The sequence below is a fragment of the Sorex araneus genome, chromosome 2 (genome assembly GCF_027595985.1).
Source record: "Sorex araneus isolate mSorAra2 chromosome 2, mSorAra2.pri, whole genome shotgun sequence".
Lineage (NCBI taxonomy): Eukaryota > Metazoa > Chordata > Mammalia > Eulipotyphla > Soricidae > Sorex > Sorex araneus.
The window spans coordinates 273,174,119-273,196,930 of NC_073303.1; the positions used below are offsets into that span (position 1 = coordinate 273,174,119).

The following is a 22,812-nucleotide window of genomic DNA, read 5'->3' on the forward strand; positions in this document are numbered from 1 at the left end:
CTCTCTTTCTGTCTCTCTCTGTCTCTGTCTCTGTCTCTCTTTCTGTCTCTGTCTCTCTCCATCTCTCTTTCTGTCTCTCTCTGTCTCTGTCTGTCTCTCTCTCTCCGTCTCTTTCTGTCTCTCTGTCTCTCTCTATCTCTCTGTCTCTGTCTCTGTCTATCTCTGTCTCTCTGTCTCTGTCTGTCTCTGTCTCTCTCTGTCTCTCTGTCTCTGTCTCTCTCCATCTCTCTTTCTGTCTCTGTCTGTCTGTCTCTCTTTCTGTCTCTCTGTCTCTGTCTGTCTCTGTCTCTCCATCTCTCTTTCTGTCTCTCTCTCTGTCTCTGTCTCTCTCCGTCTCTCTTTCTGTCTCTCTGTCTCTGTCTGTCTCTCTCTGTCTTTGTCTCTCTGTCTCTGTCTCTCTGTCTCTGTCTCTCTCCGTCTCTCTTTTTTTTTTACTTATGAAAGTTTTATTTTATTTTTTTTAATTTTTTTTAATTGAATCACCAAGTGGAGGGTTACATAGTTCTCAGGATTATGTCAGTTATACAATACTCAAACACCCTTCCCTTCACCAGTGCCCATCTTCCATCACCAACCCCCCCAGTATATCTGCCGCCCCCTCCCACCTCCCCAGTCCCCACCCTTGTACGTGATAAGTTTCACTTCGTTTACACTTTATCTCAATTACATTCCATGTTTCAACACACAACTCACTACCGTTGCTGGGGTTTCCCCCAAAAAAGAAAAAGACAGTCCTATTGCCAAGGAAGCATTTGATAGTTCTCCATTGCTAAGAATATAGAGATATTAAGTCCCGCTGTTTGTTACATAACTTTTCTTTTTCCCCCTTGCCCCGCGCCACCGAGTTCACGCCTGTTTAGTAATCGCCACGCTGTCTGACAAAGGGAAAAAAAAAACGAAGAGGATGGTTATTTCCCGTCATCAGCCGGCGTGGGGCTCTGGCTTAGTTGATAGACTAGTAGAGTGTCTACAAGCAGTTTCTGGAACCAAAGGTCTTGCGCTGGTATCGGCTCCAGCTCGAGATTCCACCAGCGTCCCGCTGTTCCATGTACATAATTTTTCCCCTTATATCCCATTCCCACGCCACCAGGTCTGTTTGCTTAATGGACATCACACTATGTTTGACACCACGCCGCGTTTCTTCCCGAGAAAGAAGGATATTTCTTCTCAGCCGGCGTGGGGATATAGCTTAGTTCAGTCTAGAGAGATGGCTACCACTTTGATTGCCTTCAATATTTCAGCAAAAGACTTACTATTCTTGTTAGGATCTCCCACAAAAGTCCGACCCATTAAGAAGGAACCATTACATATTGCTGATACTAAGATGACATTAGGTCGCGCGGCTGCTGCCGCGGCCGCGCGGTTTTTCTCTGTTTCTCTTTCTGTCTCTGTCTGTCTGTCTCTCTTTCTGTCTCTCTGTCTCTGTCTCTCTCCGTCTCTCTTTCTGTCTCTCTCTGTCTCTCTTCCTGTCTCTGTCTCTCTCCGTCTCTCTGTCTCTCTCTCTGTCTCTCTCTGTCTCTGTCTCTCTCTCTCTGTCTCTCTCTCTCTCTCTCTCACACACACACACACACACACACACACACACAGAGTCAAGAGAGGAAAAACAAATGCCAAGGTTCCGTTCCCCCCCACACCCACCCTCGGCCCACCCAGGGCCGGCTCTCTGAGGAGATAGTGGAAGGGGACCGAGGGTGCCCGTGGCTGCAAGGACACAGGGATGACCCGTCCCTCTTCCAAGCCTTCTCCCTCAGCCAGGAGAGGGAACGAGGCACAGGGTGCCCGGAGCCTGTCAGGAATTGCTCCTCCGTCTGGCACCCCCTGTGGTTTCCCCCTCCCCACCCCACCCACCCCACGAGTCCCATCAAAAATGATCCCTGAGCACAGATCCAGGAGTAAACCCTGAGCACCGCCCCGTGTGACCCAGAAACCGACCAACTAAGCCAACGAACAAACGTGGTTTTGTCAGCGTGCCAGAGGGGCGATTCCACGAGGGAGCCGGGACCCTCTATTCACCCCGACCCCCACCCCCACTCTTCCAGTCCACAGAGAGAGCGTCCCCTGCCGCCTGCCCTGTCCGCAGCTGGACAGCAGCGAGAGCCAGGGACTGAACAGAGACACAGAGAGGCAGAGATGCCTGTCCTGAGGGGAAGAATTCCAGAAACTTCTTGGAGCTGCCGCTGAGGAACGTCTCTCCCTGCCTGTGTCGCTGTGTTCGGTTGGCACTGGGTGGGCTGCAGGGGGAGTCCGCTTTGGGGGCACGGGGTGGGGTGGGGGCCCATGAGTAACGTGTCTCCCCTTCTGTGGTCCTCCCAACCCCCCCTCCCATCCTGACTTGGAAAATCACGGCACAGGGTGATTTCCCAATAGTTCGGAGACCCACAGGATTCCCAAGAACCCCAGGAGATGGGAGAAGCAAGGGGCGACTCATGCAGGGACTCCTGGAACGGGAAGAGCCAGCGGGTGACGCTGAGGCGAGCCGTGGACAGTGGACAGTGGACAGTGGACAGCGGACAGCGGACAGCATGCGCCAGCAGGCGAGAGAGCAGAAACAAACGCAAGGTGTCAAGAAGAGGAGAGACGGGCCAGAAAGATCTACGACCAGGGCACTTGCCGTACACACGGCTGACTTGGGTTAGATCCCTGGGACCCCAGCCCCGCCAGGCATCACCCCTGAGCACAGAACCAGGAGTAACCCTTGAGCACCACCAGGTATAGCCCCAAACCCCAAAACATACACAATGTAAAAAGCAAGACGGGGGGAACATAGGGGAACTAGCTCTCGGTGGTCCCTAAAGCGAAACCCGGGCCAGGAAGCTGGCACACAGGGAGGGAGCCGTTCCCAGCTCCCCCAGGACCCCGAGTCCTGGCAGGAGTGAACCCCAACCCCCTCTCCACAAGGTAAAAACGACGCGACTCTCAAAAAGGTATAACTGGAAAAAACGGTGGATCTCGGGGAGGCTGCGGGGGTTAAGGCTGCAGCTTTCCGCGACGTCTGCGGTCTACGCACAGGCCTTGGTGTCTGCTCACAGACCCGGCAGCAAGGCTGGGGACCCCAGGCCACACGGAAGGCTGAGGCCGGTCCCCTCACTTTAGAGAGGAGGGGGTTGGGAACGCCCCGGGGCTTTCGACAGCACCGGGAGGCCGAGCTGGGGAGGGCGGAGAGAAGAAGGCGACGCTGCCACCTGCACCCCCTGGTCCCTGCCCTGCCACCCAGCACCACCGGGGCAGAGGTGACACGGGGAGGCTTTGCCGTGTGGGTCCCGGTGGCTCTGCTGCCACCCACCGCCCCTGTGGTGTCCCCAGCCCGGCGCACGGCCACGCGCGAGCGCCCCAAGCCCTCAGCCAGGAACGAAGGGGAAAGAGGAATTTGTAAATCAAAAATAAAATAGGTTGTTGTGTTTGAGCCACGCCAGCAGGTTTTGCGACTCACTCTGGGCTCTGTGCTCAGGGGTCACTCCTGGTGGGGTCGGGGGGGCCCTGTGGAGTGTCGGGACCAAGCCCTGGCGTGCAACTTGCTCAAGGCGGGCACCCGACTGGCTGCGCCCTGAGGAAGCTTTTAAGGAAAAAAAAGAAAAAAAAAAAACAAGATTTTCCTTCTTCCATTTCACAAAAGGTCTAGCGTGGGCTAATTTTTTTGTTTGTTTGTTTTGTGGGGGGTTTTTTTTGCCTTTTGCGTCACACCCGGCGATGCACATGGATCACTCCTGGCTCTGCACGCAGGAATCACTCCTGGCAGTGCTCAGGGGACCATATGAGATGCTGGGAATAGAACCTGGGTTGGCCGTGTGCAAGGCAAACGCCCTACCTGCTGTGCTACCGCTCCAGCCCCAAACAAATGTATAGTTTTTTTTTTTTTTTTTTTTTTTGCTTTTTGGGTCACACCCAGCAATGCACAGGGGTTACTTCCTGGCTTTGCACTCAGGAATTACTTCTGGCGGTGCTTGGGAGACCCTATGGGATGCTGGGAATCGAACCCGGGTTGGCCGAGTGCAAGGCAAAAGCCCTACCCGCTGTGCTATCGCTCCAGCCCCCAAGCGTGGGCTAATTTTAATTAACCTCCCATTACAAAATCACGGAATCGACAGACCGTGGATTCTTGGATGATCTGCTTTGACAGACTAAAGCATAAAGATTTTTTTCTGCCCTCCTTCGATAAAAAAATAAGAAAAAGTGGGGGCCGGAGCAATAGATAGCACAGCGGGGAGGGCGTTCGCCTTGCAGGCGGCCAACCCGGGTTCAATCCCCGGCATCCCATAGGGTCCCCCGGAGCACCACCAGGAGTGATTCCTGAGTGCAGAGCCAGGGGGAGCCTCTGAGCCTCCCTGGGTGTGACCCCAAAAAAAGACAAAAAGGCAAAAGGAAAACAAGAAAAAGTGACAGGAAAGGCGGTGAACTCTCTCTCCTCAAGCCCCGCCGCCGTGCCCGAATTCCGGAAGCTTCCACAGAGGCGAGTGTGGCGGCGCTGGCAGGGGCCGCGTCAGACCTCCGGGCCGCCAGTTTTCGGGAAGCGGCCCTGGGCGTCCACCATCTGGTCCGGGGGCAGCCTCCGCCGTCTGCTCTGAGCGCGGCCCCCGCCATCTGGCCTGCATGCAGCCTCCGCCGTCTGGTCTGGGGCCAGCCCGGCCCGGCCCTGCTGCTTTGGGCCTCGCCAGGTGTCACGCAGCCCCGTCTGATGGGAAGCAGATGTGGGCAGCAGCCGCCGCCTCCAGCAGCCCCGAGGGCGGGGGGCGGGGGGACGCCGCCTCCTCTCGGCCCTGCCAACCCGCCGGTCTCTCTCGTTTCCCAGAAACAGTACGAGCGCGCCAACGAGTCAGCAAAAAAAAAAAAAAAAAAAAAAAATGAAATTAAACTTTTAAAAAGGCAGCTTTCCCCTCCAGGCTGCACCGGCTGCCCAAAGCCTGGGAAGTGTTAGACCCCGACGCTGCCTCCCACCTTCACACGAGCCTCTACCCCACGCCAGGCTGCAAGGAACGTCTCGGCGGCCCTCCTGGAGGAGGAGGAGCAGGCAGACCCCCGAACCCCCCACACCTTGACCACGCTTGACCCCAGCCTGAAAGGACCATCCTGGCTGCTTTGGGTGGGAGGCTTCATCCAGGAAGGAGCCCCCGAGTTGGACCAGGGAGGGGCGTGGCTTTCTGGGGAGCACCAGGTTTCTCTCCTGGGCTCTGTCTTGGCCGGCCTCCTCCGGCCCAGGGGAGGCGTCTGACCAGCTGACCCGTCCACCTGCCCGCACAGCAAGCCGGTGTGGCCTGAGCAATGGGGACTTTCTGCTCTCGGAGTAGAGCAGATGGACATGCTAGAACATTCCATGCTCTCTGAGCACTTGCCCCAGCACAAATGCATATTCCATGGGCTTTAAAAGGGTGTCGAGGACTGGGGATGTAGTTCGGTGTGGGGTGCATACCTTCCGGGAAGGAGGGGAGTGGACGGGGGGTGGGGGGTTAAATTTTCATCAGCACTGTCGTCCCCGTTGCTCATCGATTTGCTCGAGCGGGCAACAGTAACGTCTCCATTGTGAGACTTGTTGTGACTGTTTTTGGCATACCGAATACGCCATGGGGAGCTTGCCAGACTCTGCCATGTGGGCGGGATACTCTCGGTAGCTTGCCGGGCTCTCGGAGAGGGGTGGAGGAATCGAACCCGGGTCGGCCGCATGCAAGGCAAATGCCCTACCCGCTGTGCTATCGCTCCAGTCCTTCATTAGCATATTTAAAAATATGCTAAAAAATCAAATCGCACCCTTTCAGCTTGTGGCTTCTTCTGGGCCGCACCCTCGTGGAGAAACCCTCTTCCTCCCTCCCGAAGCAGCCAGGATGGTCCTGCTCAGGCAGGCAGCCCCAGCACCACCCAAAGTCAGCCTCGTGCTTCTGAAAGTAATTCCTCGGCCCGGCCTGGCAGGAGCCGCAACCCCCCCCCCCCGCCCCCACCCCCAAACTGCTTTGTGATCTCCAGACAATGGGGACACTTTCACCCCAGCAGGAAATGGAAACTCTGACTCACCCGTTTGTTTTCACTAGTCAGCAGACGGTTTATTGTACTTTTTTCTGGCTGGTTTTCCTGGGCGACCTGTAAGTCACTCCCGGTGTGAAGTGAGTCCGGCCCGGCCCAAAGGAAAGGCCAGAAAGCGAAGTCACGCGGAGGCCCCGCCAAGAGCGAAGGAGAGTGGTCACCTCCTCACCTCTCCCTTCACTACGGCAATGTGCTTTGTCTTTTTCTTTTCTCTTGGGCTGGGGGCTAAGTCCCGGCTCTGTGCTCCAGGGTCTCTCCCTGGGAGCCCAAGGAAGTACCAGGGGTCGAACCAGGGCAGGCTGCATGCAAGGCAAGCGCCTGACCAGACGTACCGTGTATTTTTTTGTTTGTTCTGGAAAGGGCTGGGTGCTCAGGGGTTGCTCCTGGCATGGCTGGGGGAAGGGACCAAGCACTGGGTGGCAGAATCACCCTCGGGAGTCCTTTTCCCGCCCTTTCATCCCCGTTCTGAAGGGACCCCTTCCATGGGCGTCCGGGGGACAGTTGGGGCGCTTGGCGTGGCTTATGGAAAAGCCACGCAATTATGTGAAAAAAAAAAAAATCAGCCTCACCAGGCCCCACGGAAACGGCACTTCGAGTCACACTCACGTGTTCGGCCAGCAAATGAACAGCGCCAGCCACATGATGCGGTTCCTTAGGACTCGTTAGCCAGCCCGGGAAAACCCGTCTCTGGGGCTGGAGAGGGAGTCCAGCGGGAAGGGCACTTGCCTTTCGAGTGACTGACCAGAGTCCGATCCTCAGGACTGCATATGATCCGCTGAGCCCCGCCCAGGGACTCAGCCCTGAGCACTGCCGGCTGTGACTCCCCAAACAACAAATAAACAAAAAAAAAATCACACATCTAATTTAGAGTATTTGGGGCCGAAGAGAGAGTGCAGCAGGTAAGATGCTAACCTTGCACGTGGTCAGCCCAGGCCCAGAGACACCTGAGCCATCCCTGAGCACAGAGCGAGGAGTGAGCCCTGAGCACTTCCAGGTGTGGCACACAAATCAGCACCATCATCTGGGGCACTTGTGTCTATATGCATTGGGGGAGGGGTGCTAGGTGGGCCCACCCAGGTGCCCAGGTGGTGCTGGCGGTCAAGGCTGAAGACGGGGCATTGTACCGTCTCTCCACCCCTACCTGTGGGGCTTTGGGTTTGTTTTTGTTTCCTCTCTTTGCTTTCTGGGTCACACACAGCAATGTTCAGGGGTTCCTCCTGGCTCTGCACTCAGGAATCTCTCCTGGTGGTGTGCGGGCGGAACTGATGCTGTGGCAAGCGGCAGCCAACAGTAAGTCTCAGCGGGGCCTCAGTTTCTGTTTCCCCAAAGCAGGACTTGCAGTTGCTGGTAAACTCCCAGTGGAGTCATTTGCCGAGATAAGGAACGGGGCAGCTGGGTCTGGCCGGTCATGAGGAGTCACTGCACCCTCCTTAGAGACTGTTACCAACCGTTGTCTAATTGCTGAGCACTGTTGTAACAGAGCCGATGCTAAACATAGACCAGTATACAGACTGCTTCTTAACTGAACCCTAGATACACTGCTTGTGATTTGGAGTCGGGGCCCTTGTCAGGACTCCACTGCACTGGGTGAGACTCGGACCCCAGCTCACGCTAGCAATCACGTCCCTTTGCTTTTGCATGATCGTGTGTGTGGACTTCTCTCCGCAATTGGGGATTTGAAACTCGGGCCCAACAGCGGTCTCGGCGGACCATATGGGATGCCGGGGCTCGAACCCAGGTCGGCCGCGTGCAAGGCAAAAGCCCTCCCCGCTATACTATCGCTCCCACCCCTGCGTTTTATCGAGCCTGAGAACATCCACCATTTCCCGAAACTGGTGCCTAAAGTCAACTTTGAAAAAAAAAATGTTTATTAAGTGTCCCAGTAACTAATCAATACTGGTGATATCTAGAGGGGAAACCAGGAAAGTTTTTTTTTTTCCCTCTTCCTGGTTTTCTTACGGTTCGTTCACCTCCGGGGTCACCAAGTCTCTGCAGGGCCGTGGGCAGGTGCAAAACAGCGTTTCTAGATGTGGCCGATAGGGAAGAACCAGAGGCGAGTTCCCGGCCCCCGGGAGAGTCTAATCCAGGGGAGAGGGCCAGGCGGGTCAGGAGCCAAATTAGGGGCAGGAGGCTCTGAGCAAGCAGGGAGGAATGCGTGCAGAGGCGAGGGGACGGGAGCCTCCTGGAGGGGGGCAAGAGTGATCTTAAAGCACTACTGCCAGGGGCTGGAGCGACAGCACAGCAGGGAGGGCATTTGCCTTGCACACGGCCGACCCGGGTTCGATTCCCAGCATCCCCTAGGGTCCCTCGAGCACTGCCAGGAGTGATTCCTGAGTGCAGAGCCAGGAGTAACCCCTGTGCATCGCCAGGTGTGATTCCCCCCCCCCCCAAAAAAAACCAACCAACAAACAAACATAAAATCCCACTACATCCAGGGACAACTCGATGGCTGAGCAAGTGGGTGAGACCCAGGTTCAATCCCCTATGCTGCAAGGTCCCCAGCGCTGCCTGGAGCATCCCCAAGCACCAAGCAAAAGTGGCCCCTCTGCACAGTCTGTGATCCCAAAACAGACTGACCCAAAAGAGAAAGATATAAATTCAGACCCAGAGAGAGAAGCTAGTGTGGCAGTTTATAAATGATTAACAAAGGCCAGTCCTGGGCAGAGGGACGTGGAAGTTCTCGGTAATGCTGGCCCTGTGCGTAGACTATCATTTCAAAAGAAAGAGTGACTTATTTAAACAACTGAGGAAAGTTTTCCTTGTGGGGCCAGAGAGATAGCACAGTGGGGAAGGTGTTACCTTGCACGCAGCTGACCTCGGTTCCACCCCCAGCACCTCCCGGGCTCCCCCGAGCACCACCAGGAAGTGATCCCTGAGCCATGCCAACGTGGCCCCCAAAACTAACAGACGGAAGGTCCCACGAACGTCTGAGATGCACCCCAGGCAGGAGCAGTGGGGTCCTCAGAAGGAGTGGCCCTGCGCGAGGGTCCCGCGGGAGTAAGAGAAAAGCAGCAGAAACAGAGCAGGGGAGAACCCGGTCACCTCTCTCAGGAGATGCTCCAAGCAGCGCTGGGAGGCAGCTTCTCTTCAAGTCTGGAAGCCCCGCTCTGGAGAGAGATCCGGGGAGTGTAGGGCGCCGGGCACGTGGGTCTGAGCACAAGCAGTGTCTGGGAACCCTGGGACACCATCACGAAGAACCCGGAAGGAGCCCACGTCTCCAGCACAGGGGTGGGAGGGGGGGGGCGAGATCTGTTATTGATTGATTCGCACAGACTTCGGGTACAGACTTAATACCATGAGGGCCTGGAGTTATAGTACAGTGGGTAGGGCATTTGCCTTGTACACGGCCGACCCGGGTTCGATTCCCAGTATCCCATATGGTCCTCCGAGCACCGCCAAGAGTAATCTCTGAATGCAGAGCCAGGAAGGAGTAACTCCTGAGCATTGCTGGGTGATGCAAAACAAAAAAAACAAAAAAAAACTTAATACCGTGAGGCTGGAGTGACAGCACAGAGGAGACGGCGCTGGCCCTGTACGTGGCTGACCCTGGCTCAATCCCTGGCATCTCAGAGGGTCCCTGAACATCGCCAGGAGTGATTCCTGAGTGGTGCAGAGTCAGGAGAAAGTCCCGAGCATCGCCGGGGGTGGCCCCCAAACAAACCAACAAAATCAGGAATGGTAAGAATCAGCGCCATCAGAAAGCTCTCGCGGGGACACTGAGTTTTAAGAAGCTTGTACATCCCAGCAGTAGCTCTGCCGAGTGTTTCTGGGAGACTCGGGGGCTGACAGCTCTGGTGCGCCCTTGCACTGACTCGACCTGGGATTGTTTTCCTTGTCGCCCTAAGTTCATCTTCCTTTCCAACAAGAACAGCTAAGCCAAAACTACCGGTGGGGGCGGCAGGGGAAGAGCTGGCTTGTGAGGCGGGAAAGCCGTTCCTGATGGGCCTGAGTGACGGCCACGGGGCCGGATTCCTGAACTTGGCCACGTTTGGGCTGGACACGGAAGACGCAGAGGAGCGAACATGGATGCGTGATATTAGGACACTGGGATTTTTTTTTTTTTGTCTATTGGTTTTTTTTTTTTTTTAATGCTTTTCTCATGGTTTGGAAGATGAACGTTTCCTATAGTGCATAAACGTTTTTCTCTAAAAGCCCATTTGGGAACGATGACTGCTGCCCCTCGAACATGGCTCAGCTCCTTTCTTTTTTCCGGCGCCCAGCACCACATGAGGAGACGCTCAGGGAGCCTGGAGTTTCCTGGCTTTGCTCGGGAGAGAGAATTTTGCTGACTCGCCCTGGCACATGTTCCCGATCCCAGCCCTGCACGGCAGCTGGCCCTGGAGGGCGGCATCTGTGAGGGGCCGGCCGGGGGGAACGAATTTAGAATTCCAGAAAGGAAAAAGAAATCCATTTTGGCTGTGTGGAGCGGGTCGGGGAGGTGCCGGTCACACCTGGGCTAAGGACGTCACCCCGAGACCCAGAGCAGAGATCAAAGACAGGTGCCACGAGCAGTGGTCCAGGGGGACCTGGGACAGAGTGACCGTCCTCCTGCCGCTCCCGGGTCCACAGAGCAGTGGCCACTTGGACTGCTGCATCTCCCCAGGGCTGGCAGCTTGGGGGGCAAGCCTGTGGCAGCTGGCCCACAAGAACTAGAAAACGCCCCCAGCCTTTCCCGGGGCTCCAGAGATGGCATTTTAAAAAAATCTACTTTTAAAATAAATCTTCAGATTCATATGGTAAAAGGTCAGCTCTAGCAGGAATTCAGTAAACACTGAAAAGAAATATCTAGAGATGGATGCAAGTGGGACACTCTGGGGCGGGCCGAGGGGAAGTGTGCAGAAAGCCCTGCCTTGACTTCCGCCCGGTGAGTCTTTCCTCCTGGGGCCCCTGGCGCCCCGGAAAGAGAGCTACGCCCCCCCGGAGCAGAGGGCCTGCTCTTAGCAAGCCACACTCCTAGGGGTCTACACAGGAGCAAAGGGCCTGCTCTTGGCAAGCCACGCTCCTAGGGGTCCACACAGGAGCAGAGGGACTGCTCTTAGCAAGCCACGCTCCTAGGGGTCCACACTTGCCACTGGGGCTTCAGTCGACAGGCGGCAATAACCTGGACCCCAGATCACACAAGTGTCCCCCCGGTGATGACTCAGAGGCACAGCCGGGCCAGATGGCACCCGAAGCACCGCCCACACCAGCTCGAGCAGCCCCCGTCTGGAAAGGGGCTCTGTGCCCAAATGCCTGTAAGGCCCAGCGGGACGGCAGGGACAGGGTCTGCCTCCAAAATCACCACGAGACCCCCGCAGCGAGCTGGACCTGCCCTGCCCACCGCCCTCCTCTCCTCCCATGCCAGAGAACCACCCCCCCCCCCGCCAGAACCTGGCTGTAAAGAGAGCAGAGTTTCAGATGTCTGTATGTGCGTGAGTCTGTATGTGTGCATGTATGTGATGTATGTGTGTCTGTGTATATCTGCATGTTGTCTGTGTCTGTCTGTGTGTGCATCTGTGTGTACATGTATCTGTATATGTGCATGCATGTGTGTGTCTGTGTATGTCTGCATGTGTATGTCTATGAGTGTGTGTCTGTGTATATCTGCATGTGTGTGTCTATGTGTTTCAGTATGTGTGCATGCACGTGTGCCTCCAGTGTGTCTGTGTGTCTATTTGTGTGTCTATACGTGTGCATTCATGTATGTCTGCTGTATCTATGTATGTCTTCATGTGTGTTTATATGCATGCATGTGTATGTGTGCATGTGTGTGCATGCGAGTGTCTGCTGTGTGTGTATGTCTGTGTGTCTGTCTGCATACGTGTATCTACGCTTGCATGTGTCTGTGTCTGTGTCTCTGTGTGTCTGCATATGTGCCTGTGTATGTCTGCATGTATGTCTATGCATGCATGTGTGTCTGCTGTATGCATGCATGCATGTGTCTGAGCTTCGACACACAAGAACTCTGTCAACCTGCAGAGAGAAGCTGGAGGGAGGGGTGCCCCTGACAGGTGCTCTCTCCAGAACACCTGGAGAGGTCTGCCCTGGCCCCTTCCCCTGAAAACAGTTTAATTTGCAAGCCCCATTTCAGGAAGAGTTCTACGGAAAACGTTTTAAGGAGTTTGTTTCTGGCATAGCGTTGTGGGGTGGGGAGGGTGCACCATTTCCACCAGAGGGCGCTCTCCTCGCCGAAAGCAAGAGTTCTGGCTTCCCTTCTCCCTTGAGAGTTTAGAACAAACAACGGTCTTTCTAAAAGTTTGTCTTGAAATATTAGGACAGAATACGTTTTTAAAATACATAATAAATTAAAAAACATAACAAACTTTTAAAATACATGATAAATAAAAAGACAAACTTTTTGTAATTAAAATAGAAAATAAAACATTTCTTTCACAAGTAATTCACATAATCTCACACTATTAATAATCCTCATTTTTACACAGCGAGTAATGGAAACGCAATTTCATTGTAATTCAACAGTCACCAAGCTAGCAACGGGCAGAGCCAGAATTCAAATTCTGACGCTCCGACTCCTGCTTTCATGGGCCTTCCCCACAGAGAGCACCAAGCCCCAATTACAAAGGGTTCACCCTGAGTGTACCCAGTTGTTTCTGAACACAGCACAGCAACACGGAGAAGTGTCCAGGCAAGGCGGCAATCGCACCATCTGCTAATTATTGCTGTGTCTGGGTGGGCTCGCTCTCAGCAGGTCTGGGGGCCCTGTGGTGCCTGGATCAATCCAGGGCGGCTCAAAACGTGTCTCAGCCTTCGAGTCATCTTCTCAGCCCAGTTAGAGGTGCTGCGAGTTCTCGACTGTGGAGGTGTGAGTCTCACGGACTGAGAGCAAGGGCTCAGTCAGAGAGAGAGGTTGGAGGGAGAAAGACTGACCATCAAGATTACATACTGCAGGGGGCCGGAGCGAGGGTAGCAGCCTTGCATCTATCTGGCTGACCTGGGTTCTATCCTCCGCACCCCAGCTGGTCCCCCAATGCAGCACCAGAAGTGATCCCTGAGCACAGAGCCAGGAGTCACCCTGAGCACTGTCAAGCCACAGAGTATACACTACTGGCAGCGCTAGGACTGGAAATGAAACATTTCAGTAAATCGTTTGTTACTAGAACATGGATCCAACTAATTGATCCGACGGGGTCATCCTTTGGGCAGTCCCAGGTTCCCTGCAGGCTAGCCACACAGCTGGGGACACTGGGTCTGGGGACACCGGCAGGATCTCTGGGGCGTGCCCCCACGCCAGGCCCGAAGTGTCTCCCCTGATGGATTAAAACTGAGAGGGGCGAATGGGGCTCAGTCAGAGGCAAACCTGCCACAGACACTGAGGTCCACTTCCTTAACTAGATCCGACCGCAAGTGTGTGTGTGTGTGTGCTGGTGTTGGGAATGGAACCCTGTGTGTGTGGGGGGGTGTAAATATGTGTGTTTGTGTATTGTCTGTGTCTGTGTTAGAGCTGGTGATGGAATCTTGTGTGTGCTGTACCTGAGTGTGTGGTGTGTTGGGAGGCATGTGTGTGTGTGTGTGTGTGTGTGTGTGTGTGTGTGTGCTGGTGTTGGGAATGGAACCCTGTGTGGGGGGGTGTAAATATGTGTGTTTGTGTATTGTCTGTGTCTGTGTTGGAGCTGGTGATGGAATCTTGTGTGTGCTGTACCTGAGTGTGTGGTGTGTTGGGAGGCGTGTGTGTGTGTGTGTGTGCGCGTGTGCTGGAGTTGGGAATGGAACCATGTGTGCAAGTGTGTGTGTTGGAGCTAGGGGCAGGACCTCATGTGTTATATGTTGTGTATGTGTGTGTGGTGTGTTGGAGCTGGGAATGGAACATATGTGTGTATGTGTGTGTAGGAGCAGGGGATAGATCCTTGTGTATTATGTGTTATGTCTGTTGTTGTGTGTGGTGTGCTGGAGCTGGGAATGGAACATGTGTGTATGTGTGTGCGTGTGTGTGTATGGTGTGTGTCAGAACTGGGGATGGAACATGTGTGTGTGTGGTGTGTTGGAACTGGGAATGGAACCCTGGGTGCATGTGCGTGTGTGTGTGGTGTGTTGGAACTAGGAATGGAACGTGTGTGTGTGTGTGTGTGTGTGTGTGTGTGTGTGTGTTGTGTGGTAGTACCTGGGTCTCCTCTAATTCCCCAGTGCTGACCCACCTCCCTGGCCCAGTGAAGGTTTCTGTCGTCTCCACTTCCTACCTGTTGCACAACTTTTTTAAACAAAGGAAAGTACACAAAAGAGCCTGAATGAGGATATTCACACTGGTGTGTCCCTAGCAACGCCCTGGCGACGCCTGAATAATAGCCTCCGAGGCAGCCCGTCAGTTAAACTAACCGCCTCCAAATGTGCTGGGCTACGACACAGAGCTCTCCAGACGGAGGGAGCACCACGTTAGGAGTCCACCAGAAGCACAAAAGGCAAGTGCAGAGAGACACACAGGCTGGAGAGACCATACAAGGGGAAGGCACCTGCCTGGCCCTTGGTGGCCTCAGTTTGATGCCTGGCACGACAAAGGTCTCCTGAGCACCACCAGGGGTGACTCGTGAGCACAGAGCCAGGAGTCACCCCTAAGCAGCCCTGACTCCCAAGAAAGAATATGTACAGAACACACACACATACACACACACACACACACACACACACGCACGCACGCACGCACGCACGCACATTTCCAGAAACACAAGCGGCCATTGAGGCACTGAGGAACACAGACAGGCCCTTCGAGAAAGGGCTCCGGGTTTTGCTTGTTGTGCAGAGAACTGCTCAGGAGGCCTGGACGCTGCCCGGTCTGTGCCGCCCTGGGACCCGCCCCAGGCCTTGGCACGTGGACTCACTGGTGGCCCCACCTCTCGGCCCCACGCTCTCGGCTCTGTGGGGGCAGGTCTCGGGGTGTCTCCGGGGTCTGAGCCCAGGAGACCCCCACCTGCATTCACCCGTGAGTGGCTCTGAGAGATTTTATTTTATTTACTTGGCTTTCGGGGTCACCCCCGAAGATGCTCAGGGGTCACTCCTGGGGGTGCTCAGGAGACCGTCTGGGATGTCAGGGATCGAACCCGGGCCGGCCGTGTGCAAGGCAAACGCCCTCCTCCCCGCTGTGCTGTTGCCCGGGCCCCGGCTCTGAGTTTTCAGTAAGACTGAGCGGCGGGAAGGACGAGAGAGGAGGTGCCGTGGCGACACCCACGCGTGCTGTCCTGGGCTCAGGCGTCACAGGAAGCTTTGCTCTGTCCCCGACGAGGACGCCCTGGAACCGGGCCCCGATCTGCCCTCCAGATAAGGAAAATGCCAGGCCCTTCCCAGCGGGTGGAGACGAGTCTACACCCCTACGTGTTGCCGTGGCCGGGGAAGGGTGCTCGGGCGGGATTCCCGCACCCCTGCTGCCCTGGACCCGGCCAGGACTGATCCCCCCCCCCCCCGAGGCGGTAAGAAGCACAGCTGGGTGTGCCCCCCCAAAAAAAATTAATAAAGTATTAATTAAAATAAGAAGAAAAATGGTGGGTCCGGACCATCTGGGAAGATATTTGATATCGATACCCGATGTTTAATATTGATATTTGATATTGATAAAGAAGCATGACACTTACTTGGCCCTACCTGGGTCATTCTCCGGGCTGAGCCACACTCGAGGGGAGAGTGGCCCGGGAGAAGGCTTCCAGTTTGGGGGTTACGCCGGGAGGTGCTCGGCGCTCACTCCTGGCTCTATGCTGCGGGGTCAGTCGGGGCAGACTCGGGGCACCGCGGAAGGATCAAACCTGGGCCGACACAGGCCCCTACCCGCCATGCTGTCGCTCTGGCCCCAAAGGCTTCCGTCTTTACCCTACTCGTTCCTGAGCGCGCCAAAGGAAGATTCTTGGCACCTGGAAACGCAGTGTCCGGGTGAGAGCACTGCTCTGCGAGCTGGGTCGGGTCAGGGCCGGCCCTGCGGGTCACAGGCGGCCTGACTCTGCGAAGCGTCGCCCCCTGGAGGTGGGAACGGGCTCTGAGGGGGCCCGGGGGGTGCCCAAAGGGCTGGGGTGCAGGTCTGGCACGCAGAAGGCCGGGGTTCAAGCCCTGACACCGCGTGGCCCTAGGAGCACCCCAGGGTGGTCTGAATTTAAAGAAAGAGGAGGGGGGCTGCAAGGTCCCTGCACCGGCGGGACAGAGCCAGGAAAGGGAGCCAAGGACTCTGCGCCCGGACCAGGAGGGCTGGGAGGCCAAAGGGCCTTCCACAGATGCAGTCAAGGGCTGGAGGGGTGACACTGCACGCGACTGGCCCCGGTTCCATCCCCAGCACCACACGGTCCCCGAGCACCTCGTGGGAACAACAGAGTCAGGGGAAGCTGAGATAATGGAGGCGGGGGAACCCAGGCCGCGGCCTCTCCTGCTGGGCCTCAGTCTCCCCTACTGGGCCTCAGTCTCCCCTGCTGGGCCTCAGTCTCCCCTACTGGGCCTCAGTCTCCCCTACTGGGCCTCGTCTCTCCCCCTGGGCCTCAGTCTCCCCTACTGGGCCTTGTCTCTCCTGCTGGGCCTCAGTCTCCCCTACTGGGCCTCAGTCTCCCCTACTGGGCCTCAGTCTCCCCTACTGGCCCTCAGTCTCTCCTACTGGGCCTCGTCTCTCCCCCTGGGCCTCAGTCTCCCCTACTGGGCCTCAGTCTCCCCTGCTGGGCCTCAGTCTCCCCTACTGGGCCTCAGTCTCCCCTACTGGGCCTCGTCTCTCCCCCTGGGCCTCAGTCTCCCCTACTGGGCCTTGTCTCTCCTGCTGGGCCTCAGTCTCCCCTACTGGGCCTCAGTCTCCCCTACTGGGCCTCAGTCTCTCCTACTGGGCCTCAGTCTCTCCTACTGGGCCTCAGTCTCCCCTACTGGGCCTCAGTCTCTCCCGCTGGGCCTCAGTCTCCCCTGCTGGGCCTCAGTCTCCCCTGTTGGGCCTCAGTCCCTCCCCCTGGGCCTCGTCTCTCCCCCTGGGCCTCAGTCTCCCCTACTGGGCCTCAGTCTCCCCTGCTGGGCCTCAGTCTCCCCTACTGGGCCTCAGTCTCCCCTGCTGGGCCTCAGCCTCCCCTGCTGGGCCTCAGTCTCCCCTACTGGGCCTCAGACTCCCCTGCTGGGCCTCGTCTCCTACCGGGCAGCGAAAGGTCAGGAAAGAGAATGCGGGCCACAAAGGACGCAGCCCGGCGAGAAGGGCGCCCAACCGGGCCTGGGTGCGAGCGGGGCGAGGGACTTACCCAGGTTGGGCTGCGACACAGCCATGGGCCTCGGGGCTGCCGGGGCGGGCGCGGCGGCCGGGTGCAGGCTCATGTGGTTCAGGGGCTGATTCATCGCCTTCCTGGGGTCTTGCCAGGTGGTGATTTTTTCTATGTGACTGAAAGGAGAAGAATGACAGATTTAATTGTCGCACCGGGATGGCCTCCCCAGGGGACGGCTCTGCGGGACGGGCCCAGCCGCCCGGGGCTGACCCCACCGTGCGGTGTGTTCCTCCCAAGGCAAGGCCAGGCTCCGTTCAAGGTCAAGCTCACCCACCGCGGGGCTCGGCCCGGGGACCTGGGAACACAGGCCGGGGGCTCAGCTGTCCCCGCAGCTAGGGGGTCTCTCCCGCCCGTAGCAGTCAGAGAAATCCCAGGCACTTCCTCTGCACCCCCATAAGGAACCCACGTTCCCTGCGCCTGGGACCTCCCCCCACCCACCGCTCCCTTAGCCAGGCTGTGTTTGGGGTCACGCCCAGCAGTGCTCAGGCAGGGCTTACTCCCAGCTCTGTGCTCGGGAGACTCTTCTAGCAGTGCTCAGCGGGCCATGCAGTGCCAGGGACTGAACTGGGACCAGCCACCGGCAAAGCGAGTACTTATTCGCCTGTGTATCTACCTGGTCCAAGTGCCAGGTTCTGACTGGGGCGGCCCCTGGCAGGGCTCAGGGCTGACTCCCGGCTCTGTGCTCAGGGATCACTCCTGGCAGGGCTCAGGAGACCCATATGGTGCCGGGGATCCAAAGCTCCCGGTCAGCTGTGTGCAAGCCACGCGCCTTCCGCCCTGTACATCTCTCCTGCCCATTTTCAGGGGAGAGAGAAGAAAGATTCTGAGGGAGAGGACAGAGTCAGACTTGGGGTCCAACTCAGACCCCAGCACTGAGCAGCAGCAGCAGGACCGGAGGAGCTGGTCCCACCCCCTCTGCCTCCTTTTCGGTGCAAATCACATCACAGCTTCCTTCCTGGTCCCCTTTGTGAAGTTCCCTTTGTTAGAGTTTATTGCCTTTTCCTTTTCAAAACCAGCATATTCAAGACACACGAAAATAACTCAGAGAGGGTACAAAGTGTGGTGGTTCGGGGTGGGCAAAGGGAACGGTGTGGAAGGAGGGGCGGGCGGGGGGTGGCCTGCCGGGTGGGGGACCCTGGGGTGGGGGTGGGGCGGGGGCTGAGGCCGGTACGCACACTGGACTCCAGCTACGACCGCCAACCGAGCGTGAAGCGATGCACGAAGACGCACGCGGGGAAAGGCATGTGTTCTCCGGCCTTCCTCGGGCCTCCATGGCCGCCTCAGGAGTCTCCCCTACCCAGCCGAGCCCAGGAGCTCCGCTCACAGAAGCGGCTTCAAAGATCTGGCGCAAGCGTCCAGCAGAGAGGGCGCTGGCCTTGCAGGGGGCCGACCCAGGTGTGACCCCTGACCCCACCCAGGGCCTCCCCGAGCACCAGCAGGAGTGACCCCCAAGCACAGGAGTGCGGCCTGCACACACAAAGCAGAAAAGAACTGTTCCAGGCCTGGCCTGTTGAGCCCCTCCACGTGTTCTAGAATGTTCTAGAAATGTTTCAAAACCACAGCGACAGTGGCAGGGCTGCGCCAGGGCCCGGGGCGCCCGAATCGGGGATGACCGTAGCCGCCTCTCGGCCTTTCCCTGCGGAAACTGGGCCCCCTCCCACCCCTCCACCCCACCCCCAGGCCAGAGCCTCCCTGGGCAGCCGGGGGCTCTCAGCTGCGTCCCCCTTCACGTCTCGGCGCCCCTGGAGAAACGCCTCCATGGAGGGCAACAGCCTGACCGGATGTTACCACCAACCGCGGGCTTGAGTGACAACTCAGAGTTCTCCGAGGGCTTTACTTATTTATTTTGAAATTTTTAAAAATAATTGAAAGTTCGATGGGGACTGGAAGGGGGTGAGAGAGGCTGAGAGAGAGCGACTCGCTTGAGGGCAAACGGCTTCTCCCGTGCGGAGAGGGCCCGGGGGCGCCCCGTAAGGTCAGAGCGAGGCGGGACGCGTCCACGGCTGAGATGTGGTGACTCGAGAAGGCCTTTGGGGAACGAATTTGACTTGGGTCCTGGCGCTAGTCCCGCTGGGCCTGAGCCCCCCAGCCCGCACCTGGCCTGGATTCGATTCTCAGGGCTCCCCAAAGCGTCATCGGGTGCCAACTTAGAGGCTCTCCAGTTTGGGGTGAGCCCGGGCATCCCTCACACCAGGGCACTGAACCCACAGATCCTTGCACTGAACCATGCACTGGGCCCCCCAGGGCCTCCTGAGCACTGCTGGGGAGACAGCCACCCCCAAATAAATTTCATTACAAATTTTTAGAAGTAGGGAGAGGAGAGGAAGGGGGAGCAAAAGGCTAGTGTGTATGCGGGACGCGGGTGTGAGCCCTGTGGGGGCCCCGGACAGGGCTGGGAATGACCCCGGAGCAATAGGACCGGAGCAGGCCCTGGGCTGGGGGGAGGGGCGCCACGCTCCCCGCTCTGCCCCCCCAATAAGCAGCCCCAGAGAGGGGCTTGGGTACCGCAGCTTCCCGCAGCCTTCCTGTGCCAGGCGTGAGCCGGGTTGGGAGCATCGCAGGAGAGAAGCAAGAAAAACACCCGGCGCCGTTGCCAAAAGGACGGTGAGCGTTTCCCGGAGCCGGACAAAAGGAAACAAGGCAACGGCGGTGTCGGTTACACTCGGCGGGACCAGCGGGGCCGGGTGGAAGCTTCCAGGGACTCCCGGGGCACCAAGCGGGCCCTGTGGGGACTGGCCAGGCCTGCAGCTGTGGCCGCAGCACTCAGAGCAGAGTCAAAGGCCCTGCGGCAGCAGATCCTGCCTTGGGGCCCAGACGCCCACGGCGGAGCCTGTGCCAGCAGCAAACGCCTTCGGCTTGGGGACGGGAGCGAGGACGCGGGGCCCTGCAGACCCCGCCCGCTCGGGGCCCTGCAAGACCCTGCAAGGCCCTCCCCTCCCCTTCCGCGCTGACCCCCTGGCCTGACTCTGGGGAGAGCCCAAAGCCCCCAGGCGCGGACAGTCCCGCCCGTCCACCTCCACCTCCCACAGGCCTGACCCCAGGCACCCTGAGGCCCAGCCCGAGCGGTCCCCCCGGCCCCCCCCCCCCCCGCCCCCGCCGTGAGTTTATCAGGGGCTCCAGCGATGCCAGCACAAGAAGGGCCCTTTCTCCAGCCAGCAGCGGGACAAAGACGGCCCCTCACACCCCCACCCCTGCCCCGGGCGCAGGAGGGCAGCTGGCAGGGGTGCCGGGCACCGGGGGGCTCGCAAGCACGAAACACTCCCTTTCCCGCACGCTGGAATCCCGGCTCCCACGTCCCCGCCCCTCTCTGCAGAATCATCCCGGCTTCCTGTCCCGGCTCCTGACTCACTTCCCTTCTCGGGCTGCTCCCAGGAGCCCCGCTAATCCCCGGCGTCCCTGCTCGGCCCCCTCCCGGCAGACTCCCGCCTTGGCCACGGGGGTCCCGCGTCCCCTTAGAGCTGCTTTGGAAGGAGCGAGTCCCACACCCCTCCTGGGCGAAGGAGGGAAACGATACCCGAGACTTTACGGGGTCGGGCTCGCGAGGGGGGTCTGGGTTTGCTTCTTAGCCGAGGGCTTGGGCTGTTTCCTTGGCTGTAACCGTGACTCCCACTGTCTCCAGAACACAAACACTCGGAGGGACAAAAGCCCTGAGCTCCGCCAGCGGGGGCCCTCCAGCCCCCAAATAAAAATGTCACCAAACCTGCAGGTGTGGGGGTAGGTAAAGGGCCAGGCACCCACTCCCCGCCCGGGACACTGCCCTCCCCTCACCCGCCCAGCCTCGCACGCCGAGCCCAGGGCTTCCTGGGCCCCAGGGAGGAGACACGAGCAGGACACACTGGGCTGGCCACCCACCAGGCCCTCAGAGAGTGCCAGATGGACTCTGCCTGACCTAGGGGGTCCACCCTCTCCCCAGCCTGCTCCTGGGTCCCACCCATGACACGGGTTAGAAAGCACCATATGCGTGCGCACACGCACACACAACACACACACACACACACACACACACCAAGGGCTGCACACGCACACCCCACACAGGCTGCACACAAATACACAGACACACGTGACAGCTGCACACACACACACACACACACACACACCCCACATGCCACGTCTACAAACACACACACACATACCAAGGGCTTCACACACACACATACCACAGCTGTACACACAAACACACATACACACACCATCGCAGCACACATATACATACCAAATACCACGGATACACAGACACACACACATACCACGGTTACACACACACACACATCAGGCTGTACATACACACACATATGAATACCACGGCTGCATACACACACACACACACACACCAGGCTATACACATACACACACATATACATACCATGGCTGCACACACAAACACACACCACATGCTGTACACATATACACACATACACATACCACGACTGCACACTTAGACACACACATACAACCCACAGGCTGCATACATACACACACATACACACCCCACAACTGCACACACATACACCCCACAGGCTGTACACATACACACACACCCCCCCACAGGGTGCACACATACACACCACAGGCTGCATGCACACACACACACACACACACACACACACACACACCGCAGGCTGGGGGGCTTAGCTGGTCCTCGGGGGACCCTCTGTCCACCCAGTCCGCCTTGCGCCTCGGGAGAGACGCCCTGCTCTTCCCACCCGCTTCCTGCCGGGGTGGCTTCGTGCAGGTGTGTGCAGAGTGCGAGGAACCAAGAAGGGCAGAAAGATGCCATCTGGGCTGTGGACACTCCCCAGCCCAGGGACAGGCCTGAAGTCTGGGGCGAGCCTGCTGGGGCTGCCTTCTCGGGGGAAGTCACCCCACAGAGCCCGGGGGGAGGGGGGCCGGGTGGGCATCTGTGCAGCCGGGAGCACAGGAAGGGGGCGAGACGGGCTTGGCGCGGGGCAGGAGTCGCAGAATCTGGGGAGGTGGGGGCTAAGGGCGCGGCGTTGAGTCACAGTGTGTGTATATATAACATGTGTTATGTGCATATATATATAGGAAATACCCACAAATGAGTGCCGCCATTCTGCATCTGTCCCTCTCCTACAGAAGCTGTTTGGAAGCAACGCCCCACGTGGGCATCAGCAAGTGTGCCACGCACGGCTGGCAGGGCCAGACCGGAACACACGCGACTCCCTCCCCGTCATACCCATAAGCCCGACCGAAGGCCTGAGGCTGTCTCGTTTCAGACACTGGGGGCCAGCGGACACCTCCCTAGGCTGGAAGCAGGGTGGACGGAAGCCTGGGGTCGGCCTCCCACCACATGGTCCCCCAAGAGCACCAGGGACGTCCCCGCCCCGCTGCAAGAGAATAAAATCAGACACGACACGTTGTTGTCATTAAGTCACAACCCGCTTAAAGGTGCGTCCCCCGAGGCTCCTTCCTGAGCACCCAGATGGGACCAGGTGCGTGCCCGCCGCCTGTGAAGGCCCCGCACCCCACACCACACACGGAGACGGAACCCCATCTGGGCCAGGCGCTGAATTCCTCGATGGGGCTCGCCGCGTCCCTCTGACCCCTGGTCAGCACACCAGGGCCGTGCCAGCTTCTAATCCCGTGCCAGGTG

General features: G+C 58.0%; 1 protein-coding gene across 1 annotated transcript in view; it reads right to left on the minus strand.

Annotated features, from left to right (window-relative positions):
* Positions 1 to 22,812, minus strand: part of WWTR1 (WW domain containing transcription regulator 1) — a 116,777-nt gene that overhangs the window by 20,529 nt on the left and 73,436 nt on the right. The window contains exon 3 of the mRNA XM_055128621.1: positions 17,181 to 17,317. Within this exon, the coding sequence (XP_054984596.1) occupies positions 17,181 to 17,317 (137 nt within the window). The remainder of the gene's footprint in view (positions 1 to 17,180; positions 17,318 to 22,812) is intronic.